Source organism: Mesocricetus auratus, unplaced genomic scaffold, assembly GCF_017639785.1.
Source record: "Mesocricetus auratus isolate SY011 unplaced genomic scaffold, BCM_Maur_2.0 Super-Scaffold_100015, whole genome shotgun sequence".
NCBI classification, from domain to species: Eukaryota; Metazoa; Chordata; class Mammalia; order Rodentia; family Cricetidae; genus Mesocricetus; species Mesocricetus auratus.
The window spans coordinates 65,195,183-65,220,974 of NW_024429198.1; the positions used below are offsets into that span (position 1 = coordinate 65,195,183).

The 25,792-nt window shown below is 53.3% G+C and overlaps 1 protein-coding gene across 1 annotated transcript in view; it reads right to left on the reverse strand.

The window, feature by feature from the left end:
* Nrg2 (neuregulin 2) overlaps positions 1-25,792 on the reverse strand; it is a 208,742-nt gene that overhangs the window by 3,361 nt on the left and 179,589 nt on the right. The window contains 7 exon segments of the mRNA XM_021234317.2: positions 1,012-1,239; positions 1,805-1,932; positions 2,276-2,399; positions 4,398-4,500; positions 8,027-8,050; positions 12,276-12,334; positions 18,664-18,784. Of these exon segments, the coding sequence (XP_021089976.2) occupies positions 1,012-1,239; positions 1,805-1,932; positions 2,276-2,399; positions 4,398-4,500; positions 8,027-8,050; positions 12,276-12,334; positions 18,664-18,784 (787 nt within the window).

A 25,792-nucleotide genomic window follows, 5' to 3' on the forward strand; every position in this document is an offset into this window, starting at 1 on the left:
GACGGGCTTCCCGCCACCTGGTGCTGGGTTACCACTGATGACAACAGAAACAGGTGTGAACTCCATACACTGTCTTGTGTAGCAGATATTGTCTCCCCCTATCTACACCAGAGGAGCAAATTTAGAGGCACCTGCCCCAGATCACGAAGATAGCGGCGGGGCTGGGCCTGGAGAGGAAAATCTGGGTACTTCTTGGAGTCTGTAGTTGGAGCTGGTATCTCTGCTCTGGTGTGGTGTCTGTGCTTAGCCCTTGGAAAAACGAGGATGTCAGTGGCTTGTCCCTTGCTTGGAATAAGAGCGGGTAGGTCATCTCTGGTGTGTTTGATCAGCCCAGGCCTGGCCATAGAGTCACTTGAGTGAGAAAGAGGTAGAATTTGCGCCTCCCCATCCTGGAGCCTCTCCTGACACCCGTGGTGCGCCCTCCTCTGCTTTCCTCTCACAGACCTAGCTTGCTAAACAGCTGCTGGGAAGCTGGTCAGGGTGGGGCCTAGTTCCCAGGACTCCTGGTGTGGAGTCAGAAAAACGGGGATGTCTCAGGATCCCAGCAATGGGACCTTGATGCTGCTGCTGATAGGCACTGAGACCTAGTTTGGTGCCCTTGAAAATGATCTCTTTTCCTAGCCTCTAGTCTCCTTGGTCTTGGTGTCTTCCTGCTTCTGTTGAGATGTGGGGTTCTTTAGGTGACACTGGGAATCAGACAACCTTGGGTCCTGTGTGTGTGTGTGGAACAGCCCTGTTTGCCCCCCAATGCTTCATTATGGTTATTCATGTTCCCTAATGGGACAAACTATGTGGTCACTCCGGCCAGGATCTATTGAGCTAAGATGCAGTTCTAATCCCAGGAGACCACTTAACCTTTCTGGGACCCTGTTTGCCCAACAGAAAAAAAATTGGGATGAGGCTCTTAGCAATGCCTCTGAGGCACCCTAAGGGTCAGCTTTGGGTTGAGGGTGTCAGTTTTCTAGCCAAGGTGTGTGTGGGGGGTTCAGTCAAGGGGTAGTAGAAACTGACCTCTCACTGTGCGGAGAGTCACGCAGGGAGTCTATAGAGTCGTGGTAGGTTGGCATGGCGGCCCTGCGCCGCTCCTCCTGGCTGTAGGCTGCTGCCCTCCGTGCCCGTGCCTCCACACAGGCTGGGCTGTTGCACTTGCTGGTGCCCACCGAGGACAGCATGATGCCTGACTGGGAATCCGAGGTCAGGCTCTCTGACCGTTCCAGGCTCCACGTGTGGCTCTCATGTCTGGGGAAAATCAGACAGGAGTGAGTTGGTAGGCCAGGAAGGACGGACAGGCTGTCCAATGCAGGTGTGTGGTCCCACGGCCGCCCCCCCTGGTCTTAGTTCATCCCATCTGTGGCTCCCTACGACCACTGTCTGCTCTGCTCTGGGTTGATGTGGAGTTTCACAGATGTTCAGCTCTGATAATGGGGAAGGGAGGCTGGGATCCTGTGGTTGGTGAATTACCATGTATTCCTGCAACCAACCAATATCTCCCAGCTGGGACACACCCACCCACCCACCCCGCCCTGTTCTTTAGCCATTCCTCAGGATCCCAGCCTCAGTGGCCCAGTATGCAAGGGCTCTGACTATTGCATGGAGCTCTCCATGGAAGAAGGGACCAGCCTTGTTATTTTTTTCCAGCTGTAGGAGCTATGGTGCTTTTGTGCGGACAGGTTGCCCCAGTACTCCGGAGTCAGGTGGACTGTGATCCACATGCAAACACAGGAGAAGGTATCAGCTAGCTGTGGATGACGGAACGACAAAGCACAAGAATTGGCAGGGTTCCGTGGGCCTTGGTGCTGCTCACCTGTGACTGGAGGTGGGCGTGGCTGTGGAGCAGTGGTGAGAGGGTGAACAGGAGTGGCTCCCAGAGAATGTAGTCTCAGTTTCCCTCCGGATCACATGGTCTGTGGCTGGCACATTTTTGGAGATATACTGGGACAGACAGGAAGTTGGGAGGAGTTAGCGACAGAGACTAGGTAGGCTCTCCTTCCTGGTAGGGAGGGCAGGCGTTGAGCACCGAGCTCTAGGTTAAAGAGTGACCCACTGGGTGTGATACTGTTGGGTCAGTGATAGCCCTGAAAAAAATCAATCTCCCTCCTCTGCTCTTCCTTATGGTAATGGGCAGAGCGAAACTAGGTCCCTGGTGAGGTGGTGCCTGACAACAGGACGGAGTACTCTAGATTCAGCGGCACCCACCCTAGCCCATCCTTGCAGCCAGAGAAGGTGGCTGCCCAGCAAGAGCTCAGAGGGGGGCAGGTCTGGGAACACCACTCACATCTGCCATCTGGATCTCCTCAGGGTCCAGCCGAGGGTGGCTGGGCCCATTGGCCAGGCTCCGGTTCTGGTGGGCTGGACACATGTTCTGCCGGAGGTGGTTATGCATCTGCCTCCGCTGCTTTCTGCACAGGGGAAGGATAGGTGAGCCTGGCATGGTTCTCCTAAGGGACGAAATTCCCTGGGTATCCTTCCAGGGAGGCTGGGCAGCGCACACAACCCTATTGCTTTGTACTGTGTGACCTCCGGCAATCTCATGAAGATGTTCACTGTCTCCCTCTGTAGTATAGAACCCCTTACCATCCCGAAGACCACTCACTGATAATAAGAAGTCCATAAATGACTCTCACACAGAGCTAGCCCCTCCCTCTCTCCCTCCTTCCCTCCCTCCCTCATTTGTTTAGTAATTGTTTATTGGGATTTCCTGTGTTCCAGACTCTGCTTTGGGACAGATGAGATAAACATGGTCTGTACTTCATGCAGCCTGGAGCCAGTAGGGGAGGCGGACAGTAAATAAACAAGTAAATGAATAGTCATTTCCAGAGAAGCTTTACAAAGAAAATAAAACAGGATGCTGCGATTCGGGAGCCAGGCCCATGGGACTCCCGTATACTGACACATAATAAATGCTCAGTAAGTTATTTTATCATATGCAATTGTAATTATATCACTGCTATGGTTCAAACCCTTCCCTGGCCTTCAGTATCCCGTTCTTCTCCCCAGGCTTGTCCCTTGCTGCCTTTCTCCACCCAGCTGGCTGATCCCTGGGACAGCTAGCTTCTGATCCTGCAGCACTTTGTTTAGCCTCTTCACCTTCTCATGTCTTCTCTCCTTAGGTCCTAGCCTGAATGCCACTTCCTAGGGAAAGTCCTTCTGCTCTCCTGCCGAGGATAAGGGCTTCAAAAATGTGTCTTGGTGGCCAGCTGTAGTGAGGCAGGGAGATCTCTTGTGGACCCCAGGGAAGTCAGGGCTATGCAGTAAGATCCTGCCTCAAACAGCACACATGCTCTGGGACCGTTTGCTTGGAGCCTGGTCATGTGCCTGGGGCTGGGCCCAGTGTCAGCACCACTGACGGAGGCTTATTCAGTGATGAAGAAATGCAGCAAGTCAGAACCGGTACTTCTTCCCTTGGTTCATGGACTCTACTTTTTGGGCCCAGTCCCAACCCCTTCCTTCCTTTCCAGCCTTTTGATCTGGTCTCATACAAGATGAGGCCAGCAGGACCTTGGATCTCATTTGTAGGGCAGCAGGAGTCCAACTCAGGAGACCCATCCTCTGAATGGTAACTGCCGAGGCTTACTTCCTGGGTCTAAACAAAGGTTGCATCACCTCACTCTCTGCAGCCTTTGTTGACTCCATGCCATCTGAAGCCTGGCGTCAAGGCTTTATGGAGGCGCCCGAATCCCAGATACCTTTAGCTTCTGCCCACTTTTTTTCTGACCCTGGCCTTTTGCTCTGAGTGGTCTGTCTGGACTGCCCTCTCTGGCTTTTCTTCCATTTTGTCCTCTTCCTCATGCCCTTCCCAGCTTCCCCAGCTGCTGCCCCAGCCTTCCCCGAGATAGCCCAATCTCCCCCTTCCTCTGTGCTTTCTTGCAGTACTCCCAGTGTGGGGGTGCACTGCGCTGTTGGTTTGTCCCGGGAATGCAGCCGTCCCTGCACATCCTTTTCCTTCCCAGCATGGCCCAGGGCCTCTGTCCCACCGGCACTCCAATCCCCCCACCTAAATTATAACTGTAATTGTATCATTCCTACGGCTCAAGCCCTTCCCTGGCCTTCCTTCTCAGGCTTGTCTCTTGCTGCAAGAGCCTGCAAAGGGCAGCTGGGAGCTCCAGTGTTAGCGTCCTTTGAGTTGCACGCTAGGCTCATCACCAGGACTTGGAGAAGGTCCTCAATTCTCTCTAGGTCCTATGGGAGACAGCAGAGTTGGGTTTGAGCCAAGACTTTCCCTGTGCCTGTCCCCTGGTGCTACAGCTGCAGAGGGCTGTGAGACTACTGGGGACAGGAAGCTGTAGACTCTCAGGCTAGGCAGAGTGGGACACATGGAGAAAGTCTGTTCTCACGGAAACACACCGGAGGCAACCCGCTGGCTAGGCCTGTTCTCAGCTTGAGCATGGAACACTCACTTGGTCTTGCAGTAGGCGACCACACAGACGATGCCCACGACCAGCAGAGCCACACAGATGCCGGTGATTGTCAGGACTCTCTTCTGGTACAGCTCCTCAGCCTCTGCAGGGGCAGAGCAGGAACAGAGCCCATGGAGATGCTTGTACGAGACCTCCACATCCCCAAGCTGTGGGCTCCCTCAGTACAGGATTTGCAGCCTCCTTCCATCCCTCCCCCTTGCCTGCTCTTAGGCCGCCTTTGCCTCCCCTCAGATTCCCCCTACACCTAGTCATCCCCTCCCCAAACCCATACCTGCCCAATGCACATGAGTGGGAAATTCAGGGGATGGAGGGGATGGAGTAGGGGTGAAGTTCCAAGGCCACATTAGAGGGGAGGCAACACCTTGACCAGCACCCCTGCCCTGCTCCGTGGTGTTCCAGAAGAGACCTAAGGCAAGGAAACACCCTGATTCCCTAAGAAGGGTTAGTGATAGGATTATCAGGCCCAGATTTGGGGGTGGGGTGGGGTGTTAGTGCCAGGAGCAGGAACACAGCAGACTGGGCCTAGAGGGGTGTGGAAAGAAAGGCCTTTCTCTATCCCACAGCCTGGTTGGGGTAGCGCCTTGGGTCACTGGACCTTATTGTCTGCTGGTGAGAAGCCTACCAGTGGCATCACAGCTCTGCCTGGCAAGTAGGGATGCCCTTGTGCACAAGGAAAAGGCCCCACCTTCAATGAGCTGGGCCAGGGTGGGCCCAACTGTTCTGTCTACCCTCTGTGCCTGGGGTGACCATCCCTGCCCCTCCAAAACAGAAAAATCCAGGAGGAAGACAAAGAAAAGGCGACAGCACCGGCTACAGCCAAGGCCGTATCTCACAGAGCCCACCCTACCTGCTGGCTGGCACTGCCATCTTTCCCTGCTCCCAGCAGTGGTAAGTAGAGGCAGGCCCTCCATGCTTGGCAGAGCTCTGAGAAATGTCCCTGATCCCTCAGATCTATGCCACCTCCTGTATACACCAGAAACCTCAGAGCTACAAACCCTCTGGACATTTCACATACCCAAGCTATGGCTCCTAGAGTCACAGACATGCTTTTCACATGCGAATCTGCGCACACACGCAGCTGGCCACATGCTCCGGAGTGGGCACGCATGCATGCCCAAGCACACTTGAGTTACATTCGGGCAGAGTTTAACCAATCCCCGTCCCACTGGGCTTTACTCTGGTCATCTACGGGTTCTCCCCAGAAAGCGTGAACTTTGGTGATAAACTGCTCCTCTGTGGATTGACCTTTCCACAATGGCTGCATCCTTCTCTTAACCTAGGCCACATGGGCCGGGGCCCTCCCAGGCCTCTTCCTTTCCTCCACTCTTTCTTGGCATCCTCTAGACAGACTTCCAGTCTTCTGGGCATGTATTCCCCATTTTCATCTCCTGCCCTGATTTCTCCCTGCTTCTCAGCTCAATACCCAAGAACTATGACCATCCAAACTACTGGCCAGGCAAAACACCAGTTCCCTAACTTTCTCCACACCTGCTTGCCCGTATCATTATTGAGACTTCTCTTCTTGTCACCCCCTGCCCGGTCCACCCAAAAGTCATCTCAGCTTTGCTTTCCAAGTGAGCCAGGGATCTGACCACAGTGAGCATTTTCACTACTGCCTCCGTAGTCCAGGAGGGGGCCCCCTCAACTAGAGATGGTCACCTCTGACAGGCCTTTCTGCTTCTGTTCCTCCTAACCCTGACTCATCCCTGTGCTCCGTAGATGCCAGTAATAGTGCAGTGTAGTCTCGTCTGCTGCCTCTCACTGCAAGTGTAAAAGCCAAGGGCTTCCTGTATCTTCAAGGCCCCTGACTACCCAGTTTCACACTCCATTTGGATCTTATCTGTGGCCTGCTGTGCTTGGAGTCGGCTGCAGCATCTCTGTGGACTGAATGCCTGTATGTACTATGTCCCCTGCCTTCGGTGAGCTTCTCCAGTCATTTGGAGGGGTGGCTACCAGATGCACCACGTGGGACAAACCTTTTCTTGACCATTAGTCACAGTAGTTCTCTACTGCAGCCCAGCCAACCCGAGTGGAGGCCACTTTCCTTCCTTCCTTCCTTCCTTCCTTCCTTCCTTCCTTCCTTCCTTCCTTTCTCCTTCCTTCCTTTCCTTGCTTCCTTCCTCCTTCCTTCCTTTCCTTGCTTTCTTCCTTCTTTCCTCCCTCCCTTCCTTCCTTCCTCCTTCCTTCCTTTCCTTGCTTCCTTCCTCCTTCCTTCCTTTCTTCCTTCTTTCCTCCCTTCCTTCCTTTCTTTCTTTTTTTGTCTGTATCATTTGTCAACAGCATTTCCTGTTTGCTGCTGTCTCCTCTGAATGCAGTTTCAGGAGGGTGTCGATGCTGGTGTTGAGCGGATGTCTGTTGGGTAGGCGAATGAGTACATCCCCTCCTCATACAGACACACACCCACACTCACACCCACATGCTGGCAGTTTCAACACCAAATGCTCTGGCCATAACACAGAGATACTCCACAGCCTTTCTGTATCCCTAAGTCCTGCCCCGAGACACCTGCAAGCCAGACATTACCATTCCCCCGTCCCAACAGAATCCATCCACACACACACCTGAAGATTCTTTCCTGTGCCTTTTGCTGCCTCGACCTGCCTCTCCACTCAGGATAGCCGGAGACCCAGATAGACACTCAGACATGCAGACTTTGAGCCTTGCCTTCTACCGAGAGCAACTGACAGGGTGTTCGGGGAGCTAAGCCCTCTCAGGGCTGCCACGAGAAAGCCTTCCCATGTATGTTGTCTCTGATGTCCCCATCACCCACTATCATGACATTCCCACCACTCCCGAGCCCTGTGTGTCTGGTGCTGTGACACAGTGGGACACTTGAGGCTAGGTTGGGAGTTTCTCTGCACTGAGCCAGAGTTTAAAATGCTGATCCTCAAAGTCTCTTCCAAATAGGTAGTCTTCTTGAGGCCAAAAAGGCAGTGTTTGTGGCTTTGTGGCAGATGCAGGGAATCACATGTAAGTTTCTGGGGGAGGGTAGGGGTGGGGGTAAGTACAGATTAGATCCTTGGTGATCCTGCCCACAGATACACATACACACTGCATGTCACTGCAGGGACAGATCACGGAGGGAGTGAAAGCCTCAAGCAGATGGCAGAGCCCGGCAGACAGACACAATTCGGGGACAGAAGCAAAGGGGAAGTTGTCAGTTTCTAGCCTAGTGCACAGAATACGAAGCCGTGGAAATGGATATGGGAGGGGAAGAAGTGGGATGGAAAAAGCTGCCTCTCTGCATAGCTCCCCAAACCAGGCTTCTTCGGTCTGCAGACATCAGCTCTTCGAGTAGCTATGTCTGATTTGACTACTGACAGGCTGTCTACTGCACCTGAGGGCTAGTCCCTGCAGGTTCCTCCCCTGCAGGGGGTGCTAACTGAGCACCAGGCGCAGTTTGAACTGCAGGGTATCCTGCTCTTCCTGGGATTTCCTTGTCTGTCTCTAAATCAACACATAATTTATGCTAGAGCATCTTGATGAGGCCAGGGAAAATTTCAGAATCCCCCTTTCCATTTGGGAGGAAAGAAAACCTAACACTGGTGTCAGAGGCTGTGAAGGGGGGGGCTGTGCAGATGATGCAGAGTGATAATCAGGTTCCATACCCTTTAATTCAAATCCAAGGTGCTCTGGCAGTGCAGAAGAAAGGAGAGTGAGAGGGGCAGGGAGAGAGAGAATGAGGGAGAAGGGGAGGGTAGGAGAGAGAAAGAGAGAGAAAACGTTGGTCAGAACTCTCCAGACACTGGGCAGCCAGCCTGTGAGGTGAAAGCAGGTTAGTAGTGCTCCCCTCCCAGCCTCCTGAGCTCCTTCCCTGGTCCCTAGTCCCCGAGAGCCCCAAGAAGGCAGGAGAGAGGCCATGTTAGAGCTGGCAGGCAGGGGAGGGTCTTTAGAAGTGAGCAGCGGAGTTAGGACCCGGTGAGAAGGCACAGGCGCAAGGGTCAGTTGGCAAAGTCCCCTAGGAGTAGAGGATGAGCCAGTCGGGGTCCAAGGAGGAGTGCCCAATCCCCTCCTCCTGGCTCTAATCCTCAGGCCCTCCTGAAGTCAGTCTGCCCCACTCCTAGCTCATTCTGGGGGGGGTCCTTTTCATCTTTTCAAAACGAATGTGTCAGCCCATGTCCCTGCCTTATGCCACAGGCCTAGCTGTTCTGGCTCAGCTCCTGGCAGTCTGAGTGCAGAGCTTTGGTGTCTTAGGGAAGAAAAATGGGGCGAGGAGAAGACTCCAAGAAGTAAGTCATGGCTCCATTTGACATCCCCCTATACGCTGAGTTCCCAGGGTTATGCTGTGGTACCCAAACCCATCCCACTACCTAGGAGAGCATCAGGAAGAGAGCGCTCTCTTCGGTGGGGCACGCACGCTTCTTACGTATGGACACATTACAGTGTTGGAAGTGAGGTTGTTACCTGAATGTGTGAGTTCAAGCCTTTGAAAGGTAGACACCTACGACTTTGAGAGGTTAAATCAAAGGGCTTTGGTCTAAGGGTCAGCTCTGGGAGTCACACTGTCTGTGACTCTGAGAGATGCCCAACCTATCTAGGTCTCAGTTTCCCAGCCGCGTTGGGGGATGAAGCCTTGTCACGGGATCCTGGGAGGTCTGAAAGCCTGGCGGTGCTTCAGAACCATCCAGGCCAATGGGAGACGGTCTGGGTGGGAGCCCAGACATCTCGGGGGTGTTTCAAAGGCTCACCTTCCCTTTTCAGGCACAGCCTGTTCTGTTCTACGGTCCTGGGCCTCTGCTTTGTCCCTCACTTGCTATGTGGATCTGGGTGATCCATGAGTCTGTTCTCTCCAAAGAGCCAATACCCAGAGGCAGATGTGAGCAGGCCTGGCCAACAGGAGGTTAGGACGTATGTGTGCCAGGGCCGCTGCTCACACCTGCCTGGACACACTCCCTCACTGACTTTCACAGCAGTCACCTAGACCTGGTGTGGGTGTGGCACTGGGCTTGACTTCTCATCTGCTGTGGAGGAAGGGTACCCGGAGCATTATCTGGTCCACTTCCTGGTACTTTCTGAAAGGGACTCCAGAGGGTTCTGTATTTGGAAAGAGCAGGAGAGTGGGTGGCTCTGAACCAAAGACCAAGAAGGTCCTGATCCCAGGAACCCTGAGGAAGACGCTGGGGTTTTGGCCTGACCAGTTCTGTGCAGAGGCCACACGGAGGAAGTGCTGATCCCAGCACTTCAGACACAAGGCTCCTGCATCTCCGCCTCTCCGAAGCTGGGGTGATGTTGAGGATTTGGCTTCTTTTCATTTTTGCTCTGACTACTTGAAGCCCTAAGTGCAGCTCAGGGTCCTCTGATTGGTCCCAGAGAGGCTCCCGAATAGCACATCCTGGAGCCTAGGACTTGGAAGCACCCAGGAGGATGTTACTGGTGTCCAGTCACGCTCGCCCGAGACACAGAAGACCAGCTTCACCAGGTTCTAAACACTGGTCCTTAGCTCACTTTGAGACAAAGTTGGTGAAGTCTGTGGGGCAGCCGGGGACCCCTGGTGCCAGGGTACTTTCTCAAAAGCGATGCAGGAAATTGGGAGGCAGAGACTGGAAGGGGCCATGGGTCTAAGCTATGGCTGTTCCTGCTCAGGTCTATCTGGCTATTCCCGAGGATGGTGGCCACCTGGAGAAGCAGGCAAGTCTCTCAAAGCCCTCTGAGAATGTTCTACCAGGTCACTTCTTATCTGGGAACCAAACTGTCAACAGCAGCTCCCTAGGGGCACAGTTAGGGTGAGCCAGGGGTGGCTGGCATGATTGGTTGAGGCAACTGAGAGAGCGGCTAGTCACTAGGTAGATGACTTTCTTCGTGGGAAGCCGGAGGACAGGTGCTGAGGGGTCTACAGCTGTGTCTGTTGTAGTTAGGAGAACAATCTCCTATTCATGGTTTTTTGTTTGTTTTTTTGTATGGCATTCAGCCATGATGTGGTGGTTCCCCTGAATCTCAGGCCAGAAATGTTCACACTGACCAGCAAGTTGGATGTTGGATTTCCAGCAGGGTAAGGCTTCTTAGGAAATACGCCAATTTATTGTCTTGGACATAACCAATGGCAGGTGCCTGGATGAGGAGAGAGTGATGTGTGTGCTAATGTGAGCACTGCACTCTGTGTGTGTGTGTATGTATGTTTGTGTATGTGTGGAGTGTATGGTCATACACATGTGGGATACAGATGGCCTCCTCCTTGCCATCTATAGCTGGGACTGAGACTAAATTGCCCTCTAGTGATAACAGCAGGCTCTCAGAGGAGCCTCTCATGCATCCCTTCATCTTCACTGCTGCCCCCCAGGCACAGATGCCCCTCCCTATCCTCATTCTACAGAGGAGAGCCCAAATCCAGAACAAGTAACTAAGGCCCAGGACTAGGGATCTAGGTGTCTGGATGGGCAGCTGAGGACTTCAGGAGCACAGGAGGATGTCTTTGTACTCATTATGTACTAGAACATCGTCGTAAGGGTCTCCAGAGAACACGCTTGAAGAACAGGACTCCTCCACGTAAAGCTACCCGGATGGTACTGATGACATAGGCAGGAAGGCTGGGAACTACATTTGCAGGCTTTCTCTTGGGCTCTGAGAGGCCTGCTGACGCCCCCCCCCATGATGTAGGCTAGGCTGATGTGATCTAGGGGCTTTGCATAGTAGGCCATGTTCTGGAAGCTCTGCTTCCTTTATCCCCTCTTTCTCCATGGCCTGTGACTGGAGGGGGGGAGGGGGGGAGCCTGGAAAGAGCACCATCTCTCTCTCAAATTGTAGACAGAGGTGGCTCTACCAGCCCCCACCTGCTGGGGCTCAAATCCTCCTTCTAATGGCAGTAGATATATTTCTGAGCTTATTCCTACAGTCTGAGGACAATTGTGAGGCTTTACTTTCCCACCCTGAGACCCAAACCTCTTTTTCTGATGTGGGGCCCACCGGTTCCTTTTTTTTTTTTTAATGGAATTTTCCTTCCCAACACCCAAGTACCATCCAGGTTCTCTGGTTTCTTACGGCTCACAGGACCCAGGTTCCTCCCTAAAAAGGAGCAGGGAGCTAGTCTGCTCTGCAGGATAGGATGAGTGACATGGTTCTGGTCTTGAAGGCCAGCAGATCACAGGGCTCTGTGACTATCCAGAGGCTGACTGTTCTGTTCTGCCCCACCTGGTGGTACTCGAAGGAACTTCGCACCCAGGCTCCAAAGAAAACAGTCCACGAGATTCTAGCCAATCACCCCCCCCGCCCCTCCCTCGGTGTGGAAGAAAGCATGGGATCCTGGATAGTGCTCAGACTAGACAGGCCTTGTGAAGAGTCAGTAATTCCCCCCTCCCCGAGTCTGTCAGCATCTGCAGCGGCCCATCTCATCCTGTACAAACGTCTCCGGCATCCATGGAAACCACTGTGCTGGAGACTGCTCTCTTTCACTCTGCCCTCTCTGCCTTGGTCCTGGAACCCCCAACACAAACCGTCCTGGCCAGACCAGAAGACAGGCTTTTGAGACTTTTTTTTCCCTTCTCTCAAACATACCGGCAGAAACATGCACACACTCACTGCCTGGCCCATCAGCCGCCTTACACCAGACGCAGGGGAAGGTCCTGCAAATGCCTCTTCCTCTGTCTGGCAGGCTGCCTGATCCCAGAAGAAGGGAGAGGCCTGGACACAGCCTGCTGCTGCGGAGAATCCAGCCTGCTATTCTCAGGCGACGCAGGTGACTTATGCGGGTGGGTGGGGAGACAAGGGTGCGTCGTCTCCTCTGCTACTGGTAAGCACTGAGGGCCAAGAGGAGCTCAGGACACCCCTGTTCCCTCCAAGTCTTGGTAGGTAAGGCCCCATCCCTCCCACACAGGGAGACTGCCAGTCACCAGGGAAGAAAAGAAGTAGAAGAAAGAAACATACTGGAGAAGTTGACCATTGCGAACTGCTGACACCTGTCCCCGGTGTATCCCACAGGACACCTACCAAAAGAAAGAAAACCAGAAAGACAGAGCCAGGATAGCAAGACACAGGCATTGCAACACCCCGGCACAGGCTCCTGCCAATGCCAGCTAGGTTCCTCGCCACGGTTACCATTTGTACTGGCCTTGTCGCTCTGCCCCTTACCTGCAGCCCTGAACTTTAAACCCAAGGATTAGGCCAAAAAAATGAAAAACAAAGCAAAACAAAAACAAAACAAAAGAACTAACAAACCAAAGTACAAAAAAAGGAAAGAGAAACAAAACGTAACAGCCGGAGATCAAAACAACCAACACCCCTGACCCTACGCCCTACATTGGGGGACTGCACCCGGAAGCTTTCTAAGGAGCAGGGACTTGTGTTTGTATCTTCAAACATACTTTGCTTAGGATCTGGCATGTACAATCGCAAAGGCAGTTTCTCCAAACATCTCTGTCCGAAGAATCCGTTTGGACATCTGGAGAAGGAAAAGGGGAAAAATCACAGAACAAACTGGCATCATCCACGAGGCTAAGGTTAGAAATCAAAGTGCGCAGTGATGAATGAGAAAACCAAGTCAGGCACTTGGGGGTCACACTCGTAGCTGAAGGGGGCTGGAGTCGGGGGGCTGGGTGGAGGGCTCTGTCATCTCCTAACAAACACTCTAATCCGTGGTGGCTCTGTGGGGGTTGGGGCGGGTGGGGTGGGGCAGGGAGGAGGATGAGTTAGGGAAGTTGGGTGGGGAAGGTGGGGGTTTATTGACTAAACTGTCCTACTGGTTGGGGAACTTCCTTCTTACCTGCCTGGTGCCCCCAGGAAGCCAGAACTGTAGCCTCCGGGTGCCAGGCAGCCAGACTTATGGGATGCAAGTTCCTGGTGTCACTCCTCTGGGCTCTGCTGAAGGGTCCCCCCACCCCAGGACTCTGGGCAGGTTTCCTCGTCTATGAAACAGCCCCCAGCAAACTCAAAGCAGAATTCTGCTAGGCTGCTCACACTGTGTGCTCACCACCAAAGGGACCTGAGAGGTATTTGATCTGTTCTCTCAAAGAGGCATCCGTGTGCCAATATGTTTGGGAAATCCATCCCCCGGGGCTCCTGTAGAGTGGCAGTCTCCATTAGCGTAGGAAGGGTTATGAAAAGCTTTGTAGGCAACAATAACTGAACTCTACAAACTTATTTGGCCAAGGGAATCTTGTTTGTGGATTTTTGAGACAGGCTCTTGTGCTGTAGCTCTGGCTGGTATGGAACAGAAGGCACTTTTTCTAAGAACCCTTCAGAGCGTAATTCGGAGATGTGTCCTTAAAGCCGTAGTTGTGGGTAAAGCTAAGTGGGGAAAGGGAAGCTGGAGAGAGGGGAGTTGCCAGTGTCCCAAAGCCACCTTCCAGACGCCTGGTGCCGGGGAAGGTGGGAGCAGGTTAGCTGGGGACCCTGGAAGCCAGCCTTGGCCCGCCTGTCCTTTCCTTGGGACCTGCTCTTCCACTGTGGCCTGGCGTTGGCCTTCCTTGCCACTCCAAGTCACCACCCATCCCCCCCCCTTCCTGACCTTGTCTTGCCTTCAAGGTACACTTCCTTCTGTTCTCTGGCTGCCACCTCTCCCCTTAAGCAAGCCCCAGTCTTGTAGATTTCCAGGAGACATGCCCAGTCCTGTACTCTCTCCCGAGCCCCAGGAAGGCCAGTTGCCCAGGGAGGAACCCACAGAGAGGTCTGCACTGACCCTTACGCATGCCTCTCTTCAGAAACAGGTCTCTGTTGGCCTGCCCCGAATTCCCCCTAGGAGCTAGGGAAACCCCATCAGCAGTAGCCCCTCAGTACCAGGTTACTGTGTGACATCAGTAGACCTAGACTTCCTCAGGAGGTGAGGGTTCTCCCCCTTAGCCTTCTACTGTACATAACAAGAGGGCCCCTTGGCCTTCCAGTAGACGCTAGCCATTGGCTATGGTGGATAATCATGGAAACCCTGCGGCCTCTAATCTGGAGGGACAGTGGATGGGAGTGGCCGGTGGACACAAAGCTGGAGTTTCTTTGGGCCTGTGGGTATCTCTCTGGGTTGGGGAAGGAGGGAGAGCACCCATGTAGTGGTGGAACATGGGTGCACACGTTCCTGGCCAGCTGGAGGTCTGGCTGGGAAGTACAGCTGTTTGGGTGGGCAACAGCAGTGCGTGTTGACCCTGTGGAATAGGGTGGCTTAGGGGAGGGGCCCCTCTTCAGCCCAGGAAGATGGAGGACGTGGCTGAGGCTTCCCAACTGACCACAGCCAGGCTCAGCTCTTCTTCCTTCAATGCTGGCCCTTGATGTGGGGGGGGGGGTTAGAAACGGGTGAAGTGGTTCTTTTTCAGACAGAAGCACCTTTGGGAGTGAAGGCTAAAGACCCAGAAGTTGCCAAAATGACTCTTGGATTCTACAAAGTAACAGGAAAGAACTAGGCTTGACTGTGTCCATTGTCTGCCACTAGCTTGACTCTGAGAGCCTGGAAAATCAGTGTATGCAAATGTATGGTGTGTGTGTGTGTGTTTGTGTGTGTGTGTATGTGTGTGTGTGTATGTGTGTGTGTGTGTGTGTGTGTGTGTGTGTAAGAAAGTGGAATGCAGGGGCAGAAAGGGCCAAAGAGTAACTTATTTGACATCAGCAGCATCAGCACTGCTGTCCCATGAGTCTTGGAGACCAGTGGCAACTCTAAACACACCTCTGTGTCCCTGTCCCTGGACTAGTCTGACTGCCTGCTCAGGGCTACCGAGTTGCACACTTGCAGGTGGCACCGCTGACTGGTCCACAACACAAATGTGTGCTATGGTATTTGTGCAGCGTCCTGGTGCTAACCTTGCACCTGTCTGTGAGGAGAGCGGTGCTCCTCCTCGATGGATAAAGGAAAGTCCTTGGGGAATAGGGTGGTCAGGGTGGGGAAGGACCGATAGACAGTGTTATCCCTTGGAGACACTAGCTCTTTTAGGGGGCTCCTGAATACTCCTACTCCTCTCTGCAGTCCTGTGTGTGGAGACTCAGGCTTCTTTAGAGAAAGCTCTGGGTGGGAGCAGGGCCTTTGACCTTTCCTCCCTGCAGCCGTAGCAGGGTAACAGAAGCCAGGTGATACCCCTTATACACGACCAGGGGTCTGCACCCAGGAGTGAGCAGCTGGCTGGTAGCTGGCTAGTGGCTCCCACACAAACAGGGACGACCCTGCGGAAGTTCAGGGAAGTAGGGGATGGGTTGGAAGGGACAGCAGGCGGCAGCCTCCCTAGACCTTCCTACGGGCATCACCACTGACTCTGAGAAAGGTCTGAACCTGGGGCTGGAGAAGAGCAGGGGTGAGAGAAGGGCAGAGAGGAGAGCCCACGGGCTGCACCTGGGGGTGGCGGCGGCAGAGGTCAGGACCTCTGCCGCCGCGCCTCACCCCCACCCCACCCCCACTTCCCGGGCCTCAGTTCCTCCTCCTTTTGGTAGCCTGGGGATAATGCCATGTGTGCTGCCCTCACCTGGGGGAAGGAAGGATGAAGGATGAGGTTTGTGCCCCAGGCACCGCAGGGAGCCGGGGTCTCGGAGGAGCTCACGAGGAGGGCAGGTGGAGATGTGGGTGAGGATGAGCAGGCAGATGATGGGGTGGGATGGGGTGGGGGGGAAGCTGGGGGGGGATGAGGGGGACGAGCCGATGGGAGAGGGAGGCATGCCACTGGTATGTGCACAGGGCTGGAAAGAGAGTCTTGTTCTGTCATCATCCCCTGAACCAGTCCCCAAGAGTCACGCACCAACAGTGCTCAACAAACACACGGAGAGAAGAGGAGAAAACGGCAAGAGGGAGTGTGGAGGTCCCTGTCTGGCCCAGACAGAAGACAGTCAGTCACCTTGATTTGGACCCCCGTTTTCAAGTTCCCTTAAGTTGTCTTTTTTTTTTCTTTTTTAAACAAAATTCAGTATCAGTGACATTGTTTCTTTTGGCACTGACTTCCAGAAAAACAAGAGGGTTACGGAGTGTGCCTGCCTGCTTTCCAACACCCCCTTGGTGGGGGTGAGGGGGGCGGGAGCTCTGAACCAACACAGCAACAAGGGTAAGAAAACCAGGAAGGAAAACTGAGTTTTATAGAAACTGGAATGAAACTGACCAGTGTAGTTTCATTGTCCAAGCTAAGCGGAAATGCAAAAAAATCAAAATAAAAAGTAAACAAACAGCACAAATGGTAGACGTGAGTCCCCGTTTCCTAAATTCTTCCCCTTTTTTTACTCCTCCGTTCAGGTGTTATCATAAACCGCAAGAGGCCTGCCCCTCTTCCCGCCCAGTTCCCCACCCTCAGAATGGCCTCTGGGCTCTGCCCGGCCCCCTCCCCCATGCCCTTCTCCAGCACAGCTCCAAGGACTGCAGGCCCAGGGATGTCCCTCTCCCTCGCATGTGACAAAAGGGGTTCGGGGTAGTGGGTTATGGAGCCTTGACTGGGCTGACCCGGGGGAGGGGCAAAGAAGAAGGGGACGTAGTTCACATTTGAAACCCAGCTGCCCTGGGTGGGAGAGGAAACGGGGCACCCTCGTGTTCGACCAGGGCTCAGGCCCCCTCTCCCTACGCCTTTCAGTTGTAGCAGGGCATATCCCTGAATCCTAGGGGCACAGTCATGGTGGTAGCTTCTCCTGGGAGCCATTGTCTCATCCTTCCCTTTCTTACACTACACTCCATCCTGGAGCCTGGTTTCTGGTGACCTACTTTGCCCTTGTACCTGCCTCGGGATGCAAAGCCCTCTCTGCCTGCAGCCAGGGCTGACTTCAGTGACGATGCCGGATCCTTTGAAGGGTCAGGGGTCCAAGGGGCTAGGGAAGAGGGGAGGCCCGGTGCGGTAGAAGGGGAGGGGATTCAGGGCTGGGACATCTCTGTGGGGCATGCTGGGATCTTCTGAGTCTCTAGCAAGTCTGTTCCAAAGAGTTCAGAGCATTTGCAAGGCTGCGATGCTTCCCTGGGCCTGGACTGCTATTACGGCTACTTCTTGGAAGCCACCGAGGCTAGGCCTCCAACTTCCCTGGGGTACTTGTTGCTCTTGGAACTTCCCTGAGGAGTTCAGGAGGAAGGAGGGTGGGAAGGGGGTGACAGCAGGTGAAGGGTGGGACCATGGAGGAAGCCAGTGAGGAGGCCAGCTGGGGCCAGTTCTGTCTGGCAGTGCCACCGAGCTCTCTTTCCCCCATGGGAGAATGGGAGGAGACATGGACACTGGGACCCTGTTGGTTTGTGGAGGGTTCTTTAAAGTCCCAGCCTCCTGGCGAGGCGTGCAAGATCTGGCCTGGGCAGCTAGAGCTAGGAGCCTGGAGCTCCATCAGGAGGTCAAAACCCTCTTCCTGAACTAGCAATACTTTGGTGGCCTTTGTCTAGATGCCATGGGAATGGGACAGCTTTGGCACCTAGCCTGGAGCCCTTGGCACAGGCTGCTTTGAGAAATTCAAGTTGTGGACCAGACCCCCTTCCTATTCCTCCCTAAGATCTGGCCAGAGCTGCCACTCATTGAGTTTGTCACAGTCCCCTCACACACATGCAGGAGGATCACCCAGAAGACCTGCTGGGACTGAAAAAAAAAAACCCTTTCTGGTAGCCTAATTCACACTAAGCTTGAGTGCTGTGGCATGGATAGTGGGTTGTGAGCTCCTTGGGAGTTCCTGCTGGGGCCACCCTGACCTCCTCCATTGGGCCATTCCCACAGCAGGGGTCCTCCCGAAGTCCCCACCTTCCACAGGGAGGGACTGTGGTTAAAATGGTACAAGCAATGCTCAGGGCAGGACTGGCCACTGGGGTTCACCAGGGCAGGAAGAGAAGCCAGATCTGAGGCCAGCACTGGGCTCTGGGTAAACCCCTATCTCCCCTCTGGACAACAAGAGTGGGATCATCAGGTGCCTGAGTCTTGCCTTACTCTTCCAGGCTTTTTCTACAGCAGCCGGGACATGCTCTCCCAGGACAAATTTGGAGAGTTGCTTAGAGATGGGGAAGAAAGACAAAACGCTGTGGGGGGCAGAGAGAGAGAGAGAGAGAGAGAGAGAGAGAGAGAGAGAGAGAGAGAGAGAGAGAGAGAGAGAGAGAGAGAGAGAACAAACACCCAGTGCCTCAGACAGGTATCCCCATCTCCCTGCAGGGTGGTTAAGAGATGGACATCAGGAGAGGGGGTAATAAGAACCTAGGAAACTGGGTCTGCAGGAGCCCACACACCCCTTAGTAGAGCATACATATCTTAGAGCCCAGAAAGAACTAGAACGTGGACAAACGATCCTGTCTGTGCCCCTTGGGGCTCACTTCCATGTAGCTTGAAGCTTGCTCTTTCTAGAGCCCTCCACGTCTGCCCCAGCACCTCCTCCCCTGCTCCTGGCCCTGTGCCCACCCTGACCGGTCACTTACTTGCAGGAGAGCTGGTTGATGCCCTCGATGTAGTAGCACACGCCTCCATTCACACAGTAGGACTTGGCTGTCTCGTTGCACTTCCGGGCGTGCCCCGACCACGATGACAGGGTGGTGCTCACTGGGGGTACGAGAGACACATACCAGTGACCCACCGAGACCACCGCTGGACCCAGGGATCACTTCCTTCGTGTTTGCGTTCCCATCTCAACACTGGAAGGTCACTAGGGTCTGCAGGAATGCCTGGGCAGGAGAGGTCTGGGGGGGAAATCTCTTGGTGGGCAACAAGGCAAAGGCGACTATCGGCCCAGTGTGACTGCATTCGCGCTCTTGGCGAACCTACAAAAGCCAGAGGGATCCCCCCCCCCCCGTTTTGGAAGGTTGGAAGAGAACAGAAAGAGCTTCCCCACTGGAGGAAGGTCTGACCTCTGCTCCACTCCTGTCTCCCTCCTGGGGGTTCCACTATAGAACTAGATGTTAATGCAGGAAATGGCCCAGGGGGGAAGACACCTGTATCCATCTGCACCGCTCAGATTCTTAGTGTGGAACAAGGGACTCAGGGAAGTGACACCTTTTGGATACTGTCATTTTCTGAGCTCTGGGAAGGCGTGTGTGTGTGTGTGTGTGTGTGTGTGTGTGCACGCGCGTGTGTCTATGTGTATGGGGTGGACTTGGGCTTCCAATCTCTTCCTTCTTGTCCCAGGTCGGGGATGTTAATAAAGGCTGCCGCGTCTTGTTTCTACAAGTGTCCAGTGCCTCCTTCATGTCATCCACCAGACAGCTCCCTCCTTGTCAGCTGTTGCCTGTGGAGGGAGCCTTCAGACCTTTGACAGCCTAAGCTATAAATCATGAACTCCAGGAGATGTAGCTGGGAGAGGGACGGGGCAGGGGACGGCTGGGATGTGAAAGGCTGGGCTCTCAGGTTGCTAACCCAGGCCAGCAACTTCAGGTTGCTTGCCTGAAACAAATGAAAATAACGAATGCTCTGCTCCCTTACCAGGGACCCACATCCAGAGAGCTGGCTTTAAATGCAAAACCCTCTTTTGTAAGGCACACTCCACACTGGCTTTCCAGAATGTGCTGCTTAAAAGGAGTCCCCTCTTCCCTTTTTGGTGCTCTGGGGCTCTGAGGGTCTCTCACTCCTGCCCAGCGGTGGTCCTCTGACTGAGGTGTCCCCCTCCACCTTGGCTGCCCTTATCTCCTCTGGGGCGGCAGCCTCCATTGCTCCCATCGGCAATGGGGAGGAGGAGAGAGGAGGAGGAGGATGGGGGCAGGCAGGAGCTTGGCACTGTCAGTGTTTAGACATGTAGGGAGACAGATGGAGCGTGGGGGACTTGAGTGTACACACAGCACTGCCTCTGTATATGTCTGAAGGAGCTCACAGATAAAACTCAGCGGGTAGGGCCAGCTCCCGCCCTCCCCTCCACCCCATGCCTGTTGCAGAGTTGGCATCTCAGGCCCCGCCCCACCCCTGCTGAGGTCTTCTCTAGGGTTCTACTGCAAGCAAGCCCAGCTGGGACCCACATGCCGGTCAGAGAGAGGAAGCTTCTTTGAACTGGTGTTTGCGCCACTTCTGGGTCACAGAGACCCAGCAAACTAGGAAAAGGGACAGAGAAGAGACACAAGTGCGGTGACCACGTCTGCAAGTTATGAAAGTCCAACACTGGGCAGATCCTAGAGGTTGTGCTGCTCTTTGGTTACACCTCCAAGGAGGATTGAGGGAAAGGAAGGGTCGAGGGCCTCTCGAGAGCTCAGCTGTGTATCCCTGCCAGACACCCTGTCCCTTGTGGAAGAACACGTCAGCACCAAGGCTTGACGTGAGCAGATGGATGTGGACCACAGCCGGCGGCCTCCCAGGGGCCTTGGCTAAGCCAGAGGAATCTTGGCCCCCAATCTGCCAGGCCCAGCATGGTTCCTCTGCAACAGCGGTGGCAGAGACCTCCTGCTTGCTGTCAGCCTTCACTGCTGTTCTGTGAGACTGCTGGGTGGCAGGGACCAAAGAACACTGGTTGTGGTGCACTGAGTCTGGGTTGCGGAAACCGTTATCATGGGGCTGACGCCAGGGTTCCAGAAAGGCAAAAAATAGGGAAGGTATCGGGGGAGCTAGTCATACATGTGTCAGGGAGCAGCGGCCCCAGGCCTCCCCACCTCCTCTGTCATGGTGAGACCTTCCCAAGTCTCTTTAACATAGCTGTCCTGGTAGGTCTCCTCGGCAGCACATCTGTATTTTGCCTCTGGCCCTCTTTTTTTGTTGGGCAAAGCAAAGGCGGCAGGGATTCTAAGTCAGAAGGCTGCTCTCTTGCCCTCTCCACTGGGATGGCTACAGACACCGCAATCCAGCATGTCCAAACTGGCCTCCCAGCTACCACTCTGTTCCCTACGCCTGCCAGCCCCAAGGTCCCAGAGAGCATCTTTCATTTTTCCTTATTCCTTCCTGCCATACAACCATCGAGGACGGACACTGCCACCACCTCAAGAGTCTTCCTTCAGGCCTCCTACTTCCTCCCCTGGTCCAGGTCATTGTCACGTCTTCCTTGGGTGACGTACTTACTTCCTGGTCCTCCTGCCTCACACCTGCCTTCACTCTGGCAGCCACAGTGTTTTTTTTTTTAGAATATGTAAATTATGTCAATCCCTTCAATGGTCAAGGTTCTTTAGCGTGCCCCTTTGTAGTCAGAGCAAGGACCTTCACCCTTTATTAGTCGCCGCATTTCTGTCACTTCTTATCCTGTTCTCTCAACATATTTTGACTACACTCATTTCAGCTTTTCTAATAAGCCAGGTGCCTTGCTGCCCCCGGGACCTTTCAAAATATCAGTGTCTCAGTGCAGCCTCTCCCGGCTTCTCAAGACGGACTGCTGTCTTTATATTCACTTCTGCTAGTAGTATTCTTCCTGAACTGGTTAAGGAGCCAAGTATGCCATCAGTAGCTCCGCCACTAGAACCCCAGCTCCTTGGAGGCATAATCATGTTTCATTAAACCTCAACATCTAACCAAATGCTTGACATAGAATAGGTGCTTAACATTCGTGGACAGATAGAGCAAGCACACATCTGATTATTGAGGTGAAGTAGCCTCTACTGCTTCCCTGAGCATAGTCTGATGTTCTTACCCTTTCTCCTCTCACTTGCAAATACTGCCGAGAGGTTGTTAGGAGTGAGACCTCAAAACCACAAGGAGATATCGCTTCACACCCATTAAGATGGCTAGAGTGCTAGACCTGGAAATCAGCAAGTGGTGGAGAGGACATCGAGGAACCAGAACCCTGGGGCACACCTGGTAGGAATGCACCCACCATGGCGTGGTTGCTTAGACATCTAGTCTGGGAGTTCTGTTTTTGTTTGTTTGCTTTTTAAGAGGGTTTCTTTGTGTAGCCCCAGCTGACACCTCTGTAGACCAGGCCTCAAACTCACAGAGATCCACCTGCCTCTGCTTCCCGAGTGCTGGGATTAAAGGTGTGCACCACCACCTCCTGGCCTCTGGGAGTTCTTTAAAACAAAAAACAAAAACAAAAAGGGAAAAATTTAAAATCCCCAGAGTTACCATACACTCAAGAAATTCCACTCATGGGCGTATCAAGCCTGAAAACCTGTGTGCTTACAAACACCTGAACATGAATGTCCACAGAGGCATTATTCATCAAACGTGGAGGTGATCCAAATGATTCAACAATTCAAACTGTTAAATGGATGGATAAAATGTAGTACATTCACACACTAGAATAGCATCTCACCATAAAAGGAATGCAGTCATACATGCTACAACATGAATGGGCCTTAAGATATGTTAAAGGCACTTACTATATGGTTATATTTATACAAAATTCTACTATAAATTAATCCACGGGAGCAGAAAGCAAGAGTAGTGGAGTGACTACTAACACACGGAGTTTCTGAGGCAATGATGAAAACAATCTGAAACTATATTTGAAAAACCACTGAATCACACTTTCAAAGGACAAGTTTTACAGTATGCAAATTATATCTAAAAACATCAATTAAAACCATGCCCAGAAGGGGGAAAACCCAGGAAGCAGTTGCCATGAGTGTCATGGCGCAAGCTGTCCCTAACCTTCAGGGGAAGATGAAATGGGACAGATGCTGAGTGGGCAGGGAACACTGAGTGTCTCAAGCTGACTGGGCCACAGCTGCTTTTGCCTTTTTAGCATGGGCAAACTTCCGTCCCTCTCTAAGGTCCATCCAGGTCTATTGGCCTGAACTATCCAGCTCCCGCCTTGCTGCGGAAATGACTCCTTCTCGATTGGCTTAGGTGTCCATCCTCCTCCTACTTTGCTGGGAGAGGCGCACACTTTCAGGCCTAGGACTTTTACCTTCCTGTCATCTGAGGTTTTGTGTTGACAGCCAAGGCCGTGCCTTTCTGGAACTCAGAGAGGAGTACATGCTCATGTGTGCATGTATAGATGTGTTCAGCCAGCTAGCCTCTCGCCCAGAGGCCTCTGACACATGTCTGCAGTCCCGTAACTCATGCCAAAGCTGCCTGCCCTGTGCACGGATTCCTGGGACAGCCCAGAGTTTCCTTTCACTTGGGACAGGGAGTTGCTGGCTTCTGTAGGGCAGAAGGGGATTGCACTATGCAGACTGATTTGTTCCATGCTCTGTTTGTGTCTGCAAAATCCTTTTCTTTCCCTGCAGCCCAGGGAGGCTAGAAGCTCCTGTGAGACCCAGAGGGGTCACTTCCAGAGGGACTGCTCTGATCTGGGAAAGAAAACTATGGCTCCACCCTAATAGAGAGGTAAGTAGCCATTCAAGAGTGGGATGATGCCCTTTGACGCCCTACCCCTGTGACCCTACTCCCCTGGGGCCTGGGCGGGGCCCTGCCAACCCACCTTGGGATGAGTCATTGGGGGCAGGCTCGGCTGCCCGCTGCCCGCCCTCCACCCCCTCCTCAGGGTGTGGTTGCTGCAGGTCTGCTGGGTTTCGCTGGTAAACATGGAATCCATAGGATCTCTGCTTGGGAAAATGTCCACAACCATGTCTCCACATCAAGACTGGACTGGACAGGGCAGCCGAAGCAAAGAGATACGTGTGGCGTTTGCATGCGAGTGTGTTGGCGAGGTGCAGACGCAAACTCAGAATCCCAGGAGTTCAGGAGAAGCTTAGCCCCGTGTAGCTCAGCCTTCAAGGCGGAAAGCTGAGATTTAGGAGGGGAAAGAGCAGGCAGTCTGTGGGACACAGCTGGAACCAGTGCAAATGTTGGAGCTCTTGCTACCACCTGGGCCTCTGCTCTCACACCAGGCTGCAGGGATCAGAGGCATTGAAGTCTGTGGACAGCTGGGATTCCATTTCTGCATGAGACCCTATGCTCAGCCCAAAGGTTCACTGTCTGCTCCAGAAGTCTATTGAAGTTTGGCATGCTGCAGGCTGAGGGGGGGGCACTCATGGCTGGGGCTGCAGCTTGCTGGTGAGTCAGACCTTCAAGACCCTGGCCCTGCCCAATGGAGAAGGCACAGCTTTGGCCTTCTTTTTTAAGATTTTATTTATTTATTATGTATACAGTGTTCTGTCTGCATGTATGCCTGCAGGTCAGAAGAGGGCACCAGATCTCATTATGGATGGTTGTGAGCCACCATGTGGTTGCTGGGAATTGAACTCAGGACCTCTGGATGAGCAATCAGTGCTCTTAACCTCTGAGCCGTCTCTCCAGCCCAGGGCCATCACTCTTATGCACCCTTGTGCACACAGATAAGCCTGGCAAAGATGGTGCCCCATTCACCCGAACACGGTAACAGGGCCCCGTGTGCATGTGACCTCAGCAGGGTGAGTAAGAATCCATTCCCATTCCTGCCCCAGGAGGCTGAGGTGGAACTCTCTGAGGCAAAGCCTTCTCTTTCTGCCCCCACTCCCTAAATACAGGCAGAAAGTTTCATAGTACGAAAGCAAGAAACCAACTCATTCCTAGTTCTTGGAGTCTTTGCCATCTGGAGCCAGCATAACCTTTGGACTTCCAAGAGTTTCATGAACCAATACATGATTTCCTCAGGGTCAGTTAAAGCTGGATACCTGTTAGTTCTAACCCGGAAAGTCTTCATTAGAAAAATGGGAGACCCGAAGTTCAAGGTGGATCAGAGGATATCTGCCCACTGCAGCAGAAGTGGCAGATGCTAAGCCCAGGTACAGACCAGTGGGTCAGCTTGAGAGTCAGTGGGTCCAGGCACTTGCCTCTGACACCTGTCTCTGGCCAGGACAAGGCCACAAAGGCCTTGGAATAGCTCCCTCTTTTTTTTTTTTTAATAAAAATGATATTGAAAACTGGGCATGGTGGCTTTAATCCCAGTACTTAGGAGGCAGAGGCAGGTGGATCTCTGTGAGTTCAAGGCCAACCTGGTCTACAGAGTGAGTTCCTGGACAGCCAAGGCTATGTAGAGAGACCCTGTCTCAAAAAACAAACAGCTGGGAGGTGGTGGCATACTCCTTTAGTCCTAGCACTTGGGAGGCCAGCCTGGTCTACAGAGTGAGTTCCAGGACAGCCAGGGCTACACAGAGAAACCCTCTCTTGAAAAACTAAAAACAAAACAAACAAACAACAAAAAAGATATTGAAATTCTGACCTTGTACGTGCTAGGCAAGAGCTCTCCTGCTGAACTACATTCTTAACCCTAGGTTGTAATTTCTTTAATATAACATTTACCAGCTACCTCTTGTGAGGTAGGCATTGTGTTAGGCCCTGAGGCCAGAGTAGTAAACAGACTCATGGAGTGCCGAGACCAAATTTACTAACGACTTTCTCATTGTAGAGATCTATGAGTAACAAGCTGTTTGACTTTGGGCAAAATGCACAACCTCTCCGAGCCTCTCCCAAAGAAGCGTCCAGGAGACAATGCAGATAGAGTATGGCTCAGCAAACAGCAGACCTGACCAGAACTCTCAGGGCACAGCACCGTCCCTGTTCTCGTGACTGCCCCGAGGCTTCTCCTGGGTTGGGTGCTCCGAGCACAGAACAAATCCAACAACATTATGGGGTCTAAGGCAAGAAATCCAAGAGATGCCACCAAACCATGGGGGGTCAGGGGGCAGCCCAGGATTGGGTTTGGACCCAGAGTCACAACTGCAGGAGGCCAAGGAGGAAGGCTGCTCGGGGGTAGGGAGGGGTTGAAAGCTTACGGACGGG